This window comes from Harpia harpyja, chromosome 7 (assembly GCF_026419915.1).
Source record: "Harpia harpyja isolate bHarHar1 chromosome 7, bHarHar1 primary haplotype, whole genome shotgun sequence".
Taxonomy (NCBI): Eukaryota; Metazoa; Chordata; class Aves; order Accipitriformes; family Accipitridae; genus Harpia; species Harpia harpyja.
In genome coordinates, this window is record NC_068946.1 from 31,357,881 (window position 1) to 31,374,661 (window position 16,781).

General features: G+C 36.6%; 1 protein-coding gene across 7 annotated transcripts in view; it reads right to left on the reverse strand.

The window, feature by feature from the left end:
* OSBPL6 (oxysterol binding protein like 6) overlaps positions 1-16,781 on the reverse strand; it is a 116,067-nt gene that overhangs the window by 35,354 nt on the left and 63,932 nt on the right. For 6 of the 7 annotated variants that reach the window (XM_052793504.1, XM_052793500.1, XM_052793501.1 and 3 more), the window contains 8 exons: positions 11,321-11,416; positions 8,018-8,140; positions 4,714-4,767; positions 3,884-3,997; positions 3,600-3,764; positions 2,946-3,078; positions 2,397-2,500; positions 1,379-1,471 (listed from right to left, as the gene is read on the reverse strand). In XM_052793504.1, the coding sequence (XP_052649464.1) occupies positions 1,379-1,471; positions 2,397-2,500; positions 2,946-3,078; positions 3,600-3,764; positions 3,884-3,997; positions 4,714-4,767; positions 8,018-8,140; positions 11,321-11,416 (882 nt within the window). The remainder of the gene's footprint in view (positions 1-1,378; positions 1,472-2,396; positions 2,501-2,945; positions 3,079-3,599; positions 3,765-3,883; positions 3,998-4,713; positions 4,768-8,017; positions 8,141-11,320; positions 11,417-16,781) is intronic. The other variant, XM_052793502.1, reaches the window with a different exon arrangement.

Below are 16,781 nucleotides of genomic sequence, written 5' to 3' on the forward strand. Positions count from 1 at the left end.
ACTTCAGGAGCTAAGGCACAACTCCTGCCAAGCCACAAACAGCAGTTTGAGAGTCAGGTGCCAAAATGACGAAAGACCAGACCAGTGCCACTTTGGCAAAGTGCAGGCAACAAAGGAAAAGCTCATAAATCCTCATGACCCACCCTAGATCATCATACATTGACTGCTTTTCATCATTTTTTCAGAGAGGAATTTCTCTGAGACCACTGCGGCATGAAAGAAGAACATGCAGTGTTGACTCTGTCTCTTCATAGACACCAAGTACTTGCATCCACTTTCCTGATATTTTTATTTGCCTATGTTATTCAGCAGCAGGGAAACACAGTGATCCTTCAAATGCAGGTAATAGGACATGACATCAATCACCAAAATTCCCTTGTTAATAAACCTTCTTAATCCTAACAGATGCTTCATTGTTCAAACTATTGTGAGTTATCTAGTATAACAGGTAGAAAGAAAAATCACCTACAACAGCTGCAAAGAGAAGGCTGATGCAACTACAATTTCTTCTTAAGATTATTAATCTTAAATGAGTCACAGAGAGCTCCTTACTGTGCCTCTAGGGCACATATTAAAGGCTTTCAAAGTTTGCGTGAATTCCAAGGAATTTAAATGGATCAAAAGTTGCTGACATTTATTTATTTTGTAGCAGACAGCACAGTGGTGATTGTTAGCTCCTGAAGTCAGTTGAATATAGTCTTCATTATCAGTTGCTCAGTGATAAAAAAGATTAGGTTTTGGATTAGGCCTCAAAACATACAACTACCGACAAAACACAGTAAGACGCCCTGGATCTAGCAGTAATACAAGCGTGTTATGCTTATTTCTGTGCTTTTACTTTTCAGCTCTAAGGCATGATGGGGTAAATTCTTTCTTCATGTAATTTATTCTTTGATTTATCCAGTTTGTTCCCATACTAGCCTTTTCCATAAGACAAGACTTGTGAAAATACTTCTCATTGGCAACATTCATAGTATAGGTCTTCACAAAGACAACTGGTGTCTTTAGTATTTCATTCATGTTTTCTGCTTTTAGCTTGATGTCACCTGCTCAACTGCCCTTCTTGGCAAGTTTGAGATAGAACAACAGTATCCCCATGTGCTGTATGCATATTGCCTTGTTTGTTTGCACATTAATTGACTAGTATTCAGATCCCACTCCTTTCCCTAGATGGCAATGTTTTCATATGCATGAAAGTAAAATCAACACTTTTCTCACTATTTTCTCTAGGTTTTAAACAACAAACTGAAATTTAATTTACTTCATCAGGAACATAAGAGACAGTAGATTGACTTCCTACTTTCAGCTAATATATCATTTCATGCTTAGAAGTTAATCTAAAAGTACAGTGAAAAGTAAAACATTGTGCATTCAGTACCTGAAGTTGAATTTTTGCATCTTTGCTGACACTTTTTGTTCTCCATCGTCTTGTGACCCGCTTGTCTTTCTTTGAAATATCTACACAGTTAGCCTACATTATACAAATAGTTAAAAGCGACAAAGTACTATTAAGTAGACACAAGCAACACAGACAGTACAGCAAGTTAGTAAAGAATTGTAGTGTTAGACATCTACAAATTACGAAGTAAGGAGAAGAATGCCACTGCCGGGGCCCACAACTACAGCAGTGACCAGTTGTAACTATCCATACACTTCTATAAACACGTGGTATATTTAGCTCATTTAGCAAAACTACTGGTATACTTTCTTCATGAGTGCACAATATTTAGGACTAGATCTTGAAATCCTCATGGATTTCTACTTTGGTACTACTCAGAGAAATGTAGACTTCACCTCTTCCTGAAATCAATGGTAAGTCTTGTTACCTCATTGGAACTAGACTTCCCAACACACGCACCACTGGAAGATTTGTGTATTTAAGGGGACTGATTGAAAAAGGAAGAAAGTATTTAGGATTTAGGATCTGCTGTTGCTTTCTTGTGATCAAGAGGAAAACTCACCCTGAACTGTGAAACGGTCCAACCTTTGGGACCTTTGTACTATACCCTCTTTTCTAGAGCATGCACCTTCATCTTTAAGGGTCTTTGGATGCCCACTCCTTAAAAAAAACTTAAAATAGTATCTTACTCTGCACAATAAAAACTCCTTACATATAATTTCAATGTATACGCGTATTTCTATTGTAACAGTTCTCAGTTTTGCTTTGCAAATGACTTAATCATTTGATTTGTCCTATTTAACTCAAATAATTAATACATCTTAATTATTTGTTTACACATGAAACATTATTACATGTGATTAAGATAAACACATAGCATAAACCTTTCATCCAAGAGTTACTATGATTTCAGAAAATCATTGACAACATCTCTATATTTCCCTTAACACAAAGAACAAATGTTTCAGTGTGATGATTTATGTTCAAGCATATTTACCTGCATGTCTGTGAAATTTGGTGCTGACTGAGTTCTCTGTAGTATTTCTAAATTTTGAAGAAGTTTACTGAGTTCCACAAGGTTTGACTGACAATGAGCAAGATCTAACAGATATAAAACAAAATTACATTAGGTGCTTTAATTCGGACTTTTTTTTTTGCTATGATGTCCATCATTCGCACTTTATTGAATTATAAAAGTTTAATGTCCAAATCCCTGCTTGTAAGGCATCTAAGTAAAAGCTTTATTTTTAGAGATGTTGAGCACTTGTTATTTCTATGGGAGTCAGCAACAAGTCTAGCCCTCAAAAGTTGATCATATTTTAACAATGATATCCATTAAGATAATACAGATTATTAAGATAAATTTTAAAAGCAATATCCCAAAACATGCATAGAGGGAAATTCCTACCACAAGCATCTAATTACCTCAAGAGCTAATTCATGTTCATGTAAAGATGCAACTTACTTAACCAGTTTACTGACTATTTCTTATTTTATATCAACAAGTTTTGCTGAAAGAACAAGGCATGAAAAAGTAAAGACTAACCTTCTGCACATCTGTCCATCTCTTCAGAGTCCTGCAACCAGGCTGCTACTTTACTCTGACCAGTAGTGCAGGTGGCAGGAAGGCTGTTACTGCAAGGTATAGGAGACTGCCAGGGGAAGCTATTTTGTTGCACCTAAGGCATAATAAAATGCTTAAATTTACTGTTGCTATGTTGCTTAGTCAGTGTAATCACCATAATACTTCCGAATAAGAAAACAAAATTGCACTGTGATTTCAGTGGCATCTGTGATTTGACTATATAGTTGCCCAAGATGCAGATTTTTCTGAACAGCATGTTGGAGAACCAAACCAAGAACCTCACAAGCAAACTGTGTTTGCTAACTACCAGTTAGAAAAGCTGTTGTTTAAAAACATTATCAAACAGTAAAGAAACAGATTTATCCCTGATGACAAAGGCAAGTGCAAATTGTTCTAGGGATGGTGAATTCTTTGCTAGATCTCTACAGCAGCCCATTGGTGAAGGCTGCAGTAAGGCTAAATTAGACAGCCTTTCAGCTGCACATACAGCTTTTTGTTGACCATTGGTTCCCACAGTGGAAACTCCTCTCTATTGGCATTACAAGCAGAGACCACTGAAACTGCTCATGAGCAAGCCTGGCGGGCATGAGTTTTCAACAAAAGAACACTACATACCTTTCCATCTGACACATTAGCAGCTGGTGAAGATTCTGTAGTAGAGGCTGAAGGGAATATATGAAAGCTAGCATCTCTTGGAGATCTCACAATCTCATTCTGACGGTACAACCGGTGATGGCGTAATTTTGAAACCCATGCATCAAATGAATCCTGGGACTTCACCTGGAAACAAATTCACTATCAGGAAAGCATTCAAAAAACTACTTTTCTGCACATCTTTTACAGTTTTATTTATTTCCACTGTGGGTTAAAAGAGAGTAACTATTTGCACCACTTTTTACCTTCAGATGATAGATGTGTTCTTCTGTGTCAAGATCTATTCTACGAGCCTTCTTTTTTATAGACATAACTGATAAACCAACATCAATGCTCCCATGGACTTTGCCTTTCTGTATCTAAAATCAAAAAGCAGGCTAAGAAAATGGCAGTATCATGCACTTCACTGTATTTAACAGAAGAATATCTGGTGCTGAAATGGTTTCCCATTTTATGAACTTTTTAATATAAAGCCATATTAAAACATAAAACCTGTAGTCAGACTAACCACTTACTATATTTATAGACAGAGAAAAGTATCTCACAAGAAGTGCTCGGTACAGAGCCAACTCCAAAATTAAAGTGTGTTGTTTCACACCAGTACACAGTTATAGGTGAGTGAGAATCAGAGAAAATTAGACAGTACTTGGCTCCCTGCTCCTACCACTTGATAGTTATTGGTATCAGATCTAACTAATTTAATGCTACCCTTTATATCTCTTGAGTACATTGTAATCACTTCTCTGCCCTATCCACATGTCTCACAATAATCAGCTCTGACTGACATAAAAATTGAAAAGGAAAAACACATGGTCAGGCTAATCTCTCAAGCACCTTCATTAAATAAACTACTTTAAGTAATGTAGTTTTTATTTTCATAGAAGTAAGAAAAGGTAGAATTCTTGAGGACAAAACTCAACCAAAATCTTACATGCTTTCCATATATAGATCTCTCTTTGAAAACAACTTTCATGTGTGCGCTGCCATAAATATGCCTAGAGTGAGTATGAGAGTTAATCACCCTGGCAGGCTGAATTCCAATACAAATTTTAAAATGGTCTTCAACTTTACTTACATCAATTGGTGACTTTGAATATTTCAACATTCCATTATCCAGGACAAAAAACCTCTGAAAGAAAAAAAAAATTCTTTCTTAATGAGCAGATGCAACTTAAACTATGTACAATAATTCATCTGCAAAAGAAGACGATTACTCTAGCAATTAAGGAATATTTGTGGGTTGGAAAGAGAGGATAAATACAGTATCGAATAATTTTCTTGCTTGTTTTTTGAACAACAATTATCTTCTAGGCAAGAAAAAACAGATTCTCTTTTTTCAACATTCTGTTCTAGGTTTAACTTAACAAACCTCGATAATGAAGGGTATTTTTTCAGTTTTCGAGCCAATTCAATAAACTCTGTAAGACACTGTATGTCTGTTTCTTCATTTTCTTCCCACATTTCAAATTTACAACGTACCTTTCCTATCCAGAAACTGAAAAGTTTTTCCTAGTGCAAGATCTACATCCTAAAAGAAAGACCCACATAGGGATGTTGTTGTGGTCTCCTTGATCTCCAGCTGAGAAAAAAAATGCAGGCTGTGAGACACTGCTCTACAATCCAAAATTTTGTGCCTCATGGCAGACCTCTATGCAGTGAGGGAAAGATGAGAGTGTAATTTGTGCTGATGATACCTTTTCTAGCTGTAATGTAGCTAATACAGGTATTAGTACAAGTATAAATATTACAGCATTCCCAGCAACATACCCAGGTCATGGGAGGGCTTATGTTTTGGGTGTTACGTCATTGATACAGTGTGAGCCACTACATCTTCATTGACATAGTTACCAGGGCTAGGCTAACCTGGCAACGCCTATGTGTGCCATTGCTACACCTTTATTTTGCCGAGTGGCTCTTACAACAGAGAGCAGAATTCAAAGCATGTTTCTCCTGCAATTAAAGTTGCCCTAGCTTGTGTGTACTAGACCACTCAAGCTGCATTGCAGACAAGTTAGCACAGACTTTGGCACACAGCATAAAGATACAGCCTAACAGGAAACCTAGACTTTAAATGAGATTCACTAACTTGTGTTTACCACCACTAACTTTTAAAACATGCTAATTAATAGAAACTAGTTCATATTTTTAGAGTCTAACCTAAAGCACTAATCTATGTTAAAAATCTAGAACACAGCAAAATATTATCCTAGACTTTCTAAGCTGTCTGACATGGAAAGGAAGGACAATGTTTTCATGATGTGAACCTGTTAAATCAACACTATGAACAGGGTCAGTAGTTAGATGGCAGAAAATATCTCCTGAAGATGGTTCTGGAAACTATGTCAGTCAGGGCGAGAAAACCATGCTTTCCTGAGACGTAACTTCTTAAATAAGATGTCAAAACAACAGGAGGGCTTTTAGTTCTGGGTTATTTTAAACTAGGTATGGTCATTAACGGACTTCACAAGAACATGATATTAATTTCATATTGTTCTGCCTAAGTTCCACACACAAAAGAAAATTACCTTTCCCCATATTTCATTCCAAAGCATACTGCACTTCAGAAAATAAGCTACTCTCCAAGTTGTACACATTATACCTGGTATGCTGCTAAAGCATATTCAGAACCGTCAGAATATGACATGCGACGTTCAATAGACAGAGGATGCTATGGCTCTGCTAGCAGAACACTAACACAGCACATGCTACAGTTACTGTCTCTGGAATTCCTCACTGGGCTCTCAGCACTAAGTATTGTTATGGAAACTGCAGGATATTGAGGCAGCAGTTAGAAAAAAAAAAAACAAACTTATTAACAAATCCACAGTTTCTAAACATAAGTTCAGCATAGATGCTTAGGTGAAACGCAAAGCAGAGTACAGGGGAATGCTGAACTATGAAGCTCTTAATCACATTAAAAATTACTTACACAGGTAACTGCTCTAAAGTCAGCATGAAAAACAGATCATCAGTAGTGATCTCCTTTATAGAACTGTGAAAGTTGGACTACCCGTGCTCTCCTATAAAGTTCCTTACCAAAACAGACACTTGTCCAAGAAACAACACATTAACATAATGTATTTTAGAGGAGTGGAAGCAGCAGGTTATTCCATATATTCTTATATATCTGATTAATTGTTTGGGGTTGGTTGGTTGGGGTTTTTTTTAGGGGGGGGGTTGGTGTGCTTGTTTGGTTGGTTTTTTTAAAATAAGCTCTCCTTTTCTGTTCTTTCAGTGTTTCAGGTATGTCAGTTTGAAATCCTTTAATACCCCTAGACTAAATTCAAGTAGTGTATATGTATTTGGTTGCTGAAACTACAAACCCTAGTTAAGTAAAACAAAACCAAAAAACTCTAAGGTAGATAGGCATGCACAAAAAAGGGTGGCAGGCATATGTACAAGTTAGTATAACATTCAGAAAGAATAGAGAAATTAGAAAAAAGTGTAATTTATACTAGTATGGACTGAATTGGGACTCAGACCTAAGTCCCGCAGTGTTTAGCAAAAAAAGGTAATGCTTTCCCAGAAAAAACATCACATATAACATATGGTTTCACTATCCTTTGCAGTAAAACACATTCTATCTTAGAAAATTATCCTGCTTCAAGTACCCTCAGCTACAAAAAGACAGGTAAGTGCCAATACCACACATCTTGTTGCTAAAAAAGGGGAAAAAATGTAATTACTATAGTATAAAATACAGACAAAAGAGTTTATGAACACCAGGTTTAGGGCTAACAAAAGTTGGAATTATGCATGGAAAAATGTCTCCAAATTAACTAAAGAGAAAAAAGATTTGGAGCTGAGTTTCGGGGTGGTTTGGTTTGGTTTTTTTAAATGGAGACATCTAATGTCGAAAGTGCAGAGTCCCACTGCATGCCCACACAGAAGATTGCAATCAAGAAGACAAATAAAATTCAGGGACAAAGCTGAGCAAATCTGCCCAGTCAGCATGCCTGAAGGCGAATGCTCTCCCATTCGAACACCTTGGGTCCATGCAAAAGCCCCTCAGCTCTCCTCTGCTATCATGAAGTCCTTTGTACTTTAATGTAAAGTCAATGCAATCTTACAGTACACAGCTATATTTGGCTATAATATAGTGGAAAGAACAAAAGGAATACTGATTAAACCTCTTAAACCACAAGGCATCTGCTGATTATTTACAGCTTCTGCCTGGATTTTGAATACATTAGGCAGCAGGCACTGCAATATGGAAGCCATGAGCTGTGTGTGCAAATTAATTCTTTACACAATTTGAAGAAAAAAAGTCATACACAAAAATCCTGGGCATTTATTTGACATCCTAACTTCCTCTAGACAAAAAATCCCAACTCATAAAATGAGGTAATAAACTTTTGACTGTTTCATGAGACATTTACCTTGTGCCAACCTTTTAAAGGCCATTTTCTCTTTTTCAGCATGAAACCTTCATGTTTGTCTGGCTTTTGGACATTGGTCTGGCCTATTTTCAGACCCTCTATGATTTCCCAGCTGTCAGGTTCCTGGTGAAAAAGTATGAAGACACATTGATTAATTAATTGTGCATACACATGATGAAAAATTGCACTTACATGTAGCACAAAGTCTCCAGTGCAAGACAAAATGTAAAGGAGGGCTAGGCTTTTAAATCAAACTACATGGTCACTGTATTATGTCCAGCTGTATCTCATTTAAAACTACTGAATATTAGTATTTTTGGAAGTCTAACCTTTACCAGGTAACTAAAAGGAAGCTGAAGCTTTTTAAAAAGTCTGACACTGTAAATGAACGACAATCTGAGGGTGGGCCTGGACATGCTGTTCACAACAGGGACTGCGTCCCTATGAAATAACTACATCCAAATACATGAAAACAGGATCAAATTGTGGCTGAGCTAAGTATAAGAAAGGTCAGACCTGCTACTGGAGGTAACAGTGTGAAAGTGCAGGTGGCTCTGACCACCTGTTAAGTCTATACAGAAGGCACCCCACGAATTAGCACTGCACTGTAAGAACTAAAAGGACTGAAGAGATCTTGCAATCTCTTGGGGTATGGGCAGAATCTGCATGTTAAAAATGTACCTTTACTGAGAGCATTCCTTATCTAAAAAAGAAGGGATCATGAGATGAAATGAGGAAGAAACCATACTGTTAAATATATGGGCATATATTAACAGTCCTCTTTGTGGTATTCCCTGATCATAAAAAATAGTAAATTTTCTCATCTTTAAGGTACAAGCTACATTGATTCTGGATACTCTAATTTTTCCTTAAAATTAGAAAAACAAGCAGAAGAGGTTGGTTTGTTGTTGGTTTTGAATGCAGCCAGCTCTTGTCTTCGAAGGCATTTTATGACAGTTTCACAGGCTAATTGTGCCTTTAGAAATCTGCAAAAGGAAATTAGTCTTTTTTAAATTTTCCTGCATTCATATTCACTGCATTAAGAGAAATTTATAGGAAAGCGAACTAATTTTCTCTCTAGAGAAAAGAATAGGAACTGTATCATTTCAGATACAACCAACTGTATGCCTTTCAGGGAGCCAATTAAAGCATATTTCTTGTACACACCACTTCTTATGCATGACAACTTGTACAACTCAAGCCAGACTTATAATATACCATAGTGAACGCTTAAAGAACAATATTTTTAAAGAGAAAAACCAGAGTTATGCCTTTATTTCTGTCCTCTTGCTACTACTGTAATCAACAAAATTATGTACCAATTTAAAAATCTCCTATTGCCTGCTCATTAAGACTCTATTTTACTAATTGTATCCCACAAAGTTGTAAACTTGCATTTTCTCAGCTGATCTGTCACAACTCCCAGCAATGTTATGAAAAGTTAGAGAGGGAGGAGGTCATACAGCATCAAACATTTAAAGGGGAAAAAAAATTGTCTCCTCCATTTCCCACAAAACTATTCAAAGCCAAGCACTGTCAGTCTTCTGTAACACCTCCAATTAAGTTATACAGCCTTGATAATGTTAACATTACTATTATGAAAATACGATTTCAAAAGTAACAGCACATTTCAAATCTACAATTTTCAATACGATCTTGTTATTTTGAGAAGGGTGAAAAGTTCTATCCCAAATAGTATATACTGCAGTAAATTTTGATAGAAATGTTTACTCAGTTTCGTTTTCCCTGCATAACTGTAAACTGGAAATATGCCAGTGCCTGTAAATACCATGCTCAAAACCCCTCTTTTTTACTTCCCTGTGTTTTGCTTGGATATTCTATTTCCAATACTGTATAGGGAAGCACACATGCATTATTTTTTCCCTACAAAGAAACACTTGGCACTTAAGAGGGGCAAATTAAACTGAGTCCCCTGGGGTGAGCAGAGAATCTCTCTCTGCAACTGTGCCAACTGATTCTTCACCATATTGATTTCTCCTTTAGAAGATCAGCTGCAGGCACAAGTCTTTTATCTACTAGATAACATCAGTATTGATTACTTCTCAACTAGAAATCACACAATCTCATATAGCTATTCATTGAGACAAAAGGCCCAATACAGAAGGACAAAATGAGCAATTATTCAGTGCAATGTGGATACCTGTCTTCTGCCGCACCAGTGCTACAAGCTGTTCCTAAAACCATCCTAACAATCCTAACTGTGCCTCATCCCACAGGTTTGGTGTGATAAGATATGCCCAATACAAGGGACATTATGCAAGAGCAGTCAGAAACAGGGGAAAACCAGAGTGAAAGCAATATGCTTGAAGGGTCCTCATACAATGCCAATTCTCAAGTCCAGCATTAGTACTTTAGGACTTCTACGATTGCCTACATAACACGTGAGAAACAGCTCTGCGTGAAGCAGCAGGACCAGGGGAACACAAGCACAACTTACAGTCCCTGGGTCTGCATATGCCCCAGGTATTGGGAGTAAGGGAGCCACTACCAACAGCTTTCTGAACCTATTATTTTTGTCTGCAAAGTATTTCTTTTCCAAATAAAACAGAATGAATCATTTCATTTTCCCTGGATGAACAGAACGTTTCCTTTTGAATTTGTTTTACCACTTCTGTTTCAGAACTTACAGACATTTAATTTCAGATTTTTCTTTTCCACCAAATACTCCATCACAGCATGCTCACCTTTTCAGTAACAATCTTACTTTTTCATATGAAGTATCTTAAAATGAAGCCTTCTTTACGTGGAATTAGACTTATTTGAAATCAATTATTCCACAACTGAGGAATTCAGCCAGCAAGAAATTGACTGCAAAGCACCACACACAAGGCTGCACCTTTCAGGAACTGGTGGTTACTCCTACAGTTCTATCCATTTCTCGGCCTCAGGACAGAAGGTCTCATCAAGAGATTTTAAGTTTCACATTTTAAGAAACCACCCAAAAGGAATGTCATTAGGACTTATATTTTAAATGAATATCATTATTGATTAGCAGCACTTTTGCACTTGGATATGATTTGCTCTACCTTAATAAGAGGATTAGACCGGATCATTTCTCAAAGTTGCTTCTAGCCCCATACTCTGAGATCATAAAACTTGTTCCTGGGGGCCATCCATGGCCCCTCTGACACCTCAGCTGGGGAATAGGAAGCTCCAGGGCAGGCTCACAATATACTCAGTGGTAGAATCACACAAAACAATATCCCAAAGCTGTTAGTGAAACTACTTTGTAACTACAAAGGGAAAGTCATCACCCAGTTTACAGCCCATGCTTTTGCTTACCTTGGATAGAGAGACAGGGTCACTTTCAAGGAACTGCTTGCTTAAAGAAGGGTCTGTGCTTCCTGAAGAAGCCTTCCGCTCCAAAATATGAACACTCTTAAAAAATAAAAAAGTAATTAAAGAGAACAACTTATCATTCAATGTTACTTTTAAAAATACTTATTAAGTAATGAATGACCAATCATTACAATCCTTATATAAAGTATCAGCATCACAGCTCAAAATGTATGAAGTACTACCCATGCATAACATAACTGCACAAATAGTTTGTCTTCTGAGGCAATACACCTCTCTTTCTTTTTTTACTATTCATTTTTAAACTGATTATTCTGTTCAGCCTAGAAATGACTGGGAACTAAAAAAAGCCAGGAAAGACAAGTAATGCAGTTCTTACCTACAGAGATGCAAAGTGCTCCTAGCCAGCCTATTATGTTTTCTGCTAAGATACAAGATGCCGAGTATACACATCGAGCAGTCAGCACTATCCTACATTCACTCCTGAAGCAAACCATTGCACATAAGACATTACTGCCTCTAACATATTCATTATCACGCCTTAGCATTTTGTTATTGGCTTCTCAACTGAGGTGAAGTAACTCATTACATGAGTGCTTTTAATAGATTACAAGTGTTCACAAGATCAGTTACCGGGTCTCAGCTGACAGGCTTGCTGGTGAACATTTATGCAACATAATGATCTTAAACTATCACAGCTGTTTTTACGTGCAACAATACTATAAAATTTTATATCTTCAAAGCATGGTACAAAAATTAAATACATAATGCCATAACTAGTCTTGAAAAAATTGCTATTTTTAAAAGACATCTAAAAATGTCTTCCCATTTTCCAGAAATGTTTCACTCGTATTTTGTAAATGAAAAAGCATTTTTCTACAGGAGAAAACAACCACATTCTGCCTGCTTGGGTTTGCATTTCGTTCTCTGGTGAAATTTTGCTACATAGCTCATATTATTATTTCGTAAGAATTCTACTACAACATGTCAGTAGTGTCTTTTTGGCATGAAATAAAACTATTTCATTTCCAGGACATGTAGCATGTCAACAAACTCACAATTGCAATTACCCTCTGAGAAGGGTAAGTTTTTCTCAACCGAAAACAACAATTACATTTTGTTCACAATTAAGCTTCTTTACATTCACTGAAAAAGAGATTACGCAGGTACAAGTGACAGCAGAAACAATCAGGGAATATAAAAATACATACAAACAGCAGAGTAAATATTATTGTTTATACAGATAACTAAGTACATAAGGACCATAACCAAACTAAATGAAAATAAACACAGCTATTCATATAAATGCATATATAACACAGACTACGTCTTGCTGCAGAGCAACACACAGACCTTCATTGTTCTCTTTCAATTTGCAACCGTGAATGAGAAGGAAAATATGGGGATTGTCTCTGTTGTCAGTGGAGATTAGTAAGCATCCCTGCCACTATGCAACAATAATCGGCATTTATTTTCAGTTACTTTAAATTTAATTTTACAATGAAGAATGTGGAAAAGCACCAATATTATGTTACCTGCTACATTCCCCAGGGCCAACCAGCAAAAGCTTTGTCATCTATGCTTTGAAATCTGCTTTATCAAAAGAAAGCCCATCTTATTAATTAGCCCAATGTCTATTACTAGCCAGGTGAGAAAAATGTTTGTATTTATGCAGCACAGGTTCCTACATTACATGTCAACTAATTTAATATGCTTGTTTGAGCTGAGCACCACAAAGTTACTAATGATAAACTATGATAAAGTTTTATCATCAAATAGATGAAATGCATACAGTATCACACTTAAACAATATAAAAGAAAGCCTAAATCTGTTCCTCCAAGGAAGATTAAAATGTCGCTTGATTAGCATAATCAGGACAATTCCCAACTTTCTTGCCAGCTTTGTTTGGCAGGCAGGAATCCCTCCATCCTGAGATAGAGCAATGCCCAACACAGATGTTCTGAAGGTCTCATATGTAGCAGCTGGTGCAGTTTGTTGTTACGTAACTGCAATTTCATTTTGTACAATATTTAGAGTGGAGTAACCCAACAGCCCTTGGCTTGCCAGATTTCCAGTGACATTTTCAATCGCATGATTTTAAGGCAAGGGGGTTTTGTGCCTTTTTTTTTTTTTAATCAGCCCTCAGTCATTACAGTTCCACTTCGGTTGAGAAATACATTATTAGCTAACAGCACTTTAATGACTGCTGACGTATTCAACTATTTGTTTGGAAATAAGAAAATGAACACTTTAAAAATAAAATTTCCTTTTTTACATTCCTTACTTCTTCAAGAAGTGTTGTCTTGTTGTCTGTAAATGTCTGCTTTCCAATTCTTTTCTGTCATGACCACCATTACACTGACACAAAATCATTTCTTTAAATTTGTGACATGTCTCTAGCATAATATTACTTGGTGCAAAATGTTTTCCATTAATGCATTTTATCTTTCTTCAAAATTACAGCTAGAAATTACACAATTATTTGATATTTTGAAAAGCAGCTATTTTTATAATGCAGAACTTTAGCTATTTAGCATCACAGAAATAAAAATTACTTAGATCTTGAAGTTATTATCGAGGGTTTTTTGCTTTAACAAGAAAAATAGAGTTGGTAAAGGAAGCAGTTAAAAAAAGCTGATGCGAAGAAAAGGAAGAAAGAGGCAGATCAATACAGCTTCTGGGTTTTCTTTATACAAACAGAAAAATGAATAATCTATTAGTTTTGGCATATCAATCAGTCTGGCACTCTCAGTCCTCTCATCCCAAGAATACAGGCAGACAAAATCAACCCCTGCATTGCTCTGTTCTAGACAGCCCTCATGCTTCAGGACTACCTGTGCGCTACAGCTGGCTTGTCCTGGAGAAAACACCAGCACCGTCAACTTCTGTGTGCTCTTGGAAATTAATTCAACAAGATTAAATATTTAACTGAAATTGCTCTGTAATCCCATTGCTAAATCTTAGTCCTAACTACAATCCTTCCTTCAGCTTTGAGATTATTCACAACATACACTATATATGTGAGCACACATTTGCCCCAAAATGCCCCCAACAAGCCTACACGTGAGGAACACAAATGCTGATTCTGCCCTGCATTTTTTTCATGTTGCATACCAAAGACATGTGAGGGAGAAGGAAGCTGATGGAGAGAATAACAATATGATGTTGTTTCATATTCTCATCTTCTCTGAAGAGCAAGAATGGAAAATGTATTTTACAATATTTTTCTATATATCTTGCCAACTCTGTTTCTCAGCTAAGAGTTCAGTGATCCATTCATTTCATCCACCAGAACAAACGCTAGCACATGGAGCATCTGGTCTCCATCAGGCCAGAGGCTGAAGACCCTAACGTTTCTTAACTGAATCTGACTTCCCATTAAAAGAAAAGACATTCAACCATTTTCAAAGGGAAGGCAAGGAAAGAAGATATTGGGTAAGTAGAGATAGGAAATCCAGTGAAGGACAAGTCTGGCACTCATGCCTTTCTTTCTGCTTCGCTGCTTAATTACTTAATGGATTTTAATTATATTTAATGCAATGAGTTCTCTCTAATTTATAGTTTATTCATTTTCAAGAAAAAGACAAGCTGGTGAGGAATTTATCACTCACATTGGACTCAGAGTCTCTTTAGTTCAGAAACGTGCACAACATGTGGCTAACAGTTAATTAATGAAAAAAAATTGGTAGGTCATTTTGTTTGCTCGCAGCATTCAGCAGTCTTCAACACCCATAACCACGGGGCCTAGACATACATTGTTCTACAACAGTAATTTAAAACAGAGCTTTTCTCTCTGAGTTTTTTTGTGTTGGGTTTTTTTCAATCTGAAGGACTAACTAGTGCATCTTTTATTATCTGCTATTCATTGGCATTCTTTTCGCAACCTAGCTACCCCTGCACAGACCTGTGTTCTTATTTGAATTCTGTTTAGTATGAAGTGCAATGCTTAATCACTTTCTCTCAACTAAAAACATAGTATTCCCCAGTCATCTGAAATACAGCAGCAGTAATAAGGTAGATACAGATTTGACTGCAGGCATACCAGTTTTTACTACTGTGATATATGCTGAGTTAATCTGCAATATTATTTGCAAATGGAATAACCTTGAAATTTGCTTTCATCTTAGGCTGCTTCTCAGTCAGCTCTGGCTTTCCTTCTGTTGATGTTGGAATAAAGACAGAGTCTTGAATACCACTGTGAGAGAAGGGTGAGTACAAAGCAAAACAACCACATCTCCATCAGTGCATTTCTCCTTTCTTTCTTCTAGCACATTATAAAGCAACCATGGTCCTATTCTCATCCTCAGTCTCTCCTATTGACACTGCTCCAAAGCTGTTTTCAACAATCTGGGCTATCAACCAACAGACAAAGGAACTTAACAATACTTTATGAATAGCACATGTAGTTAATCTTTTTTTTTTTTCCTTCTTGTAGCACATGCTTGTCTTGTACAGAAATGTGCTTAAGAGCAACATTTTCTCTTTGTAACCTTTTTACTGAAAGACAAGTATATCTAAGCAGCAGTTCTGTAGCTTATTAATAACATACAGGTATGTTATGTCTCTACTTCTTTCCTGGGATATGCAAAATAAATACTTCTTGTGTTACAGAAACGTCAAGGATTTGTTAACTCAGGAGCTCTCTGTCAGCCCTTTCTGGAACTCCAGCTTTGTACTGTACGTAGCACTTCACGTCAATGCTTTTAGGCTCTGGAAGCAAAGAAGCCTTTGCTTTTCAAGGTACTTTTTGACAAACTCTGAAGAAAAATAAGCTCTTGCTCCTTCTCAATATCCTTTAAACTTTAATATATGCAGTACAAAAATATAGGAGCTAGGAAAAAAGGGGTTATAAAAAATTTTTAATCTTTTTTTTTTTTTTACATGACCTCTTATTCTACTGGGGAAAAAGAAAAGTTTGGATGTAACAGCTTCATTTTCAATTCCAAGACAAAGTATTTATTAAAAACAGAAAAAGAGAGATGTCAGAACGGCAAATAGCTTTACTAAGGCACACATTTATTCTGCCTAATACATTTGTATGTCTTGAATGTGGATAATCCCAATCATGCATGAGTGTCTTGAAAACAGAAGCCTTCATATCATACCTGCCATCATCCTCCCTCTTCTTTTCACTTTTGTGTCTTCTCTCTCCATTGCACTTCTTCCCTCTGAATTCATGTGTGTTTGTGTACACAAACATTCCTCACTGATCCCAGACAGCCCATTTTAGATCGAGTTGCAGTTAGAAAATAAGTCCATATTATGATAGTATCAATCAATGTTTGAGGACACGTGAATTGTATGAATAGTCTCTTTTTTTAAAAATGTAAAAGCCAACCTTTTAGTTTATATTCTCAAGGAAAGTGAGATATGCTCATGTAGGTATGAACGTGCGTGCATGGTAGAGGGGAAAAAATGAGACAGGAGGAATGCAAGAGTGACCAT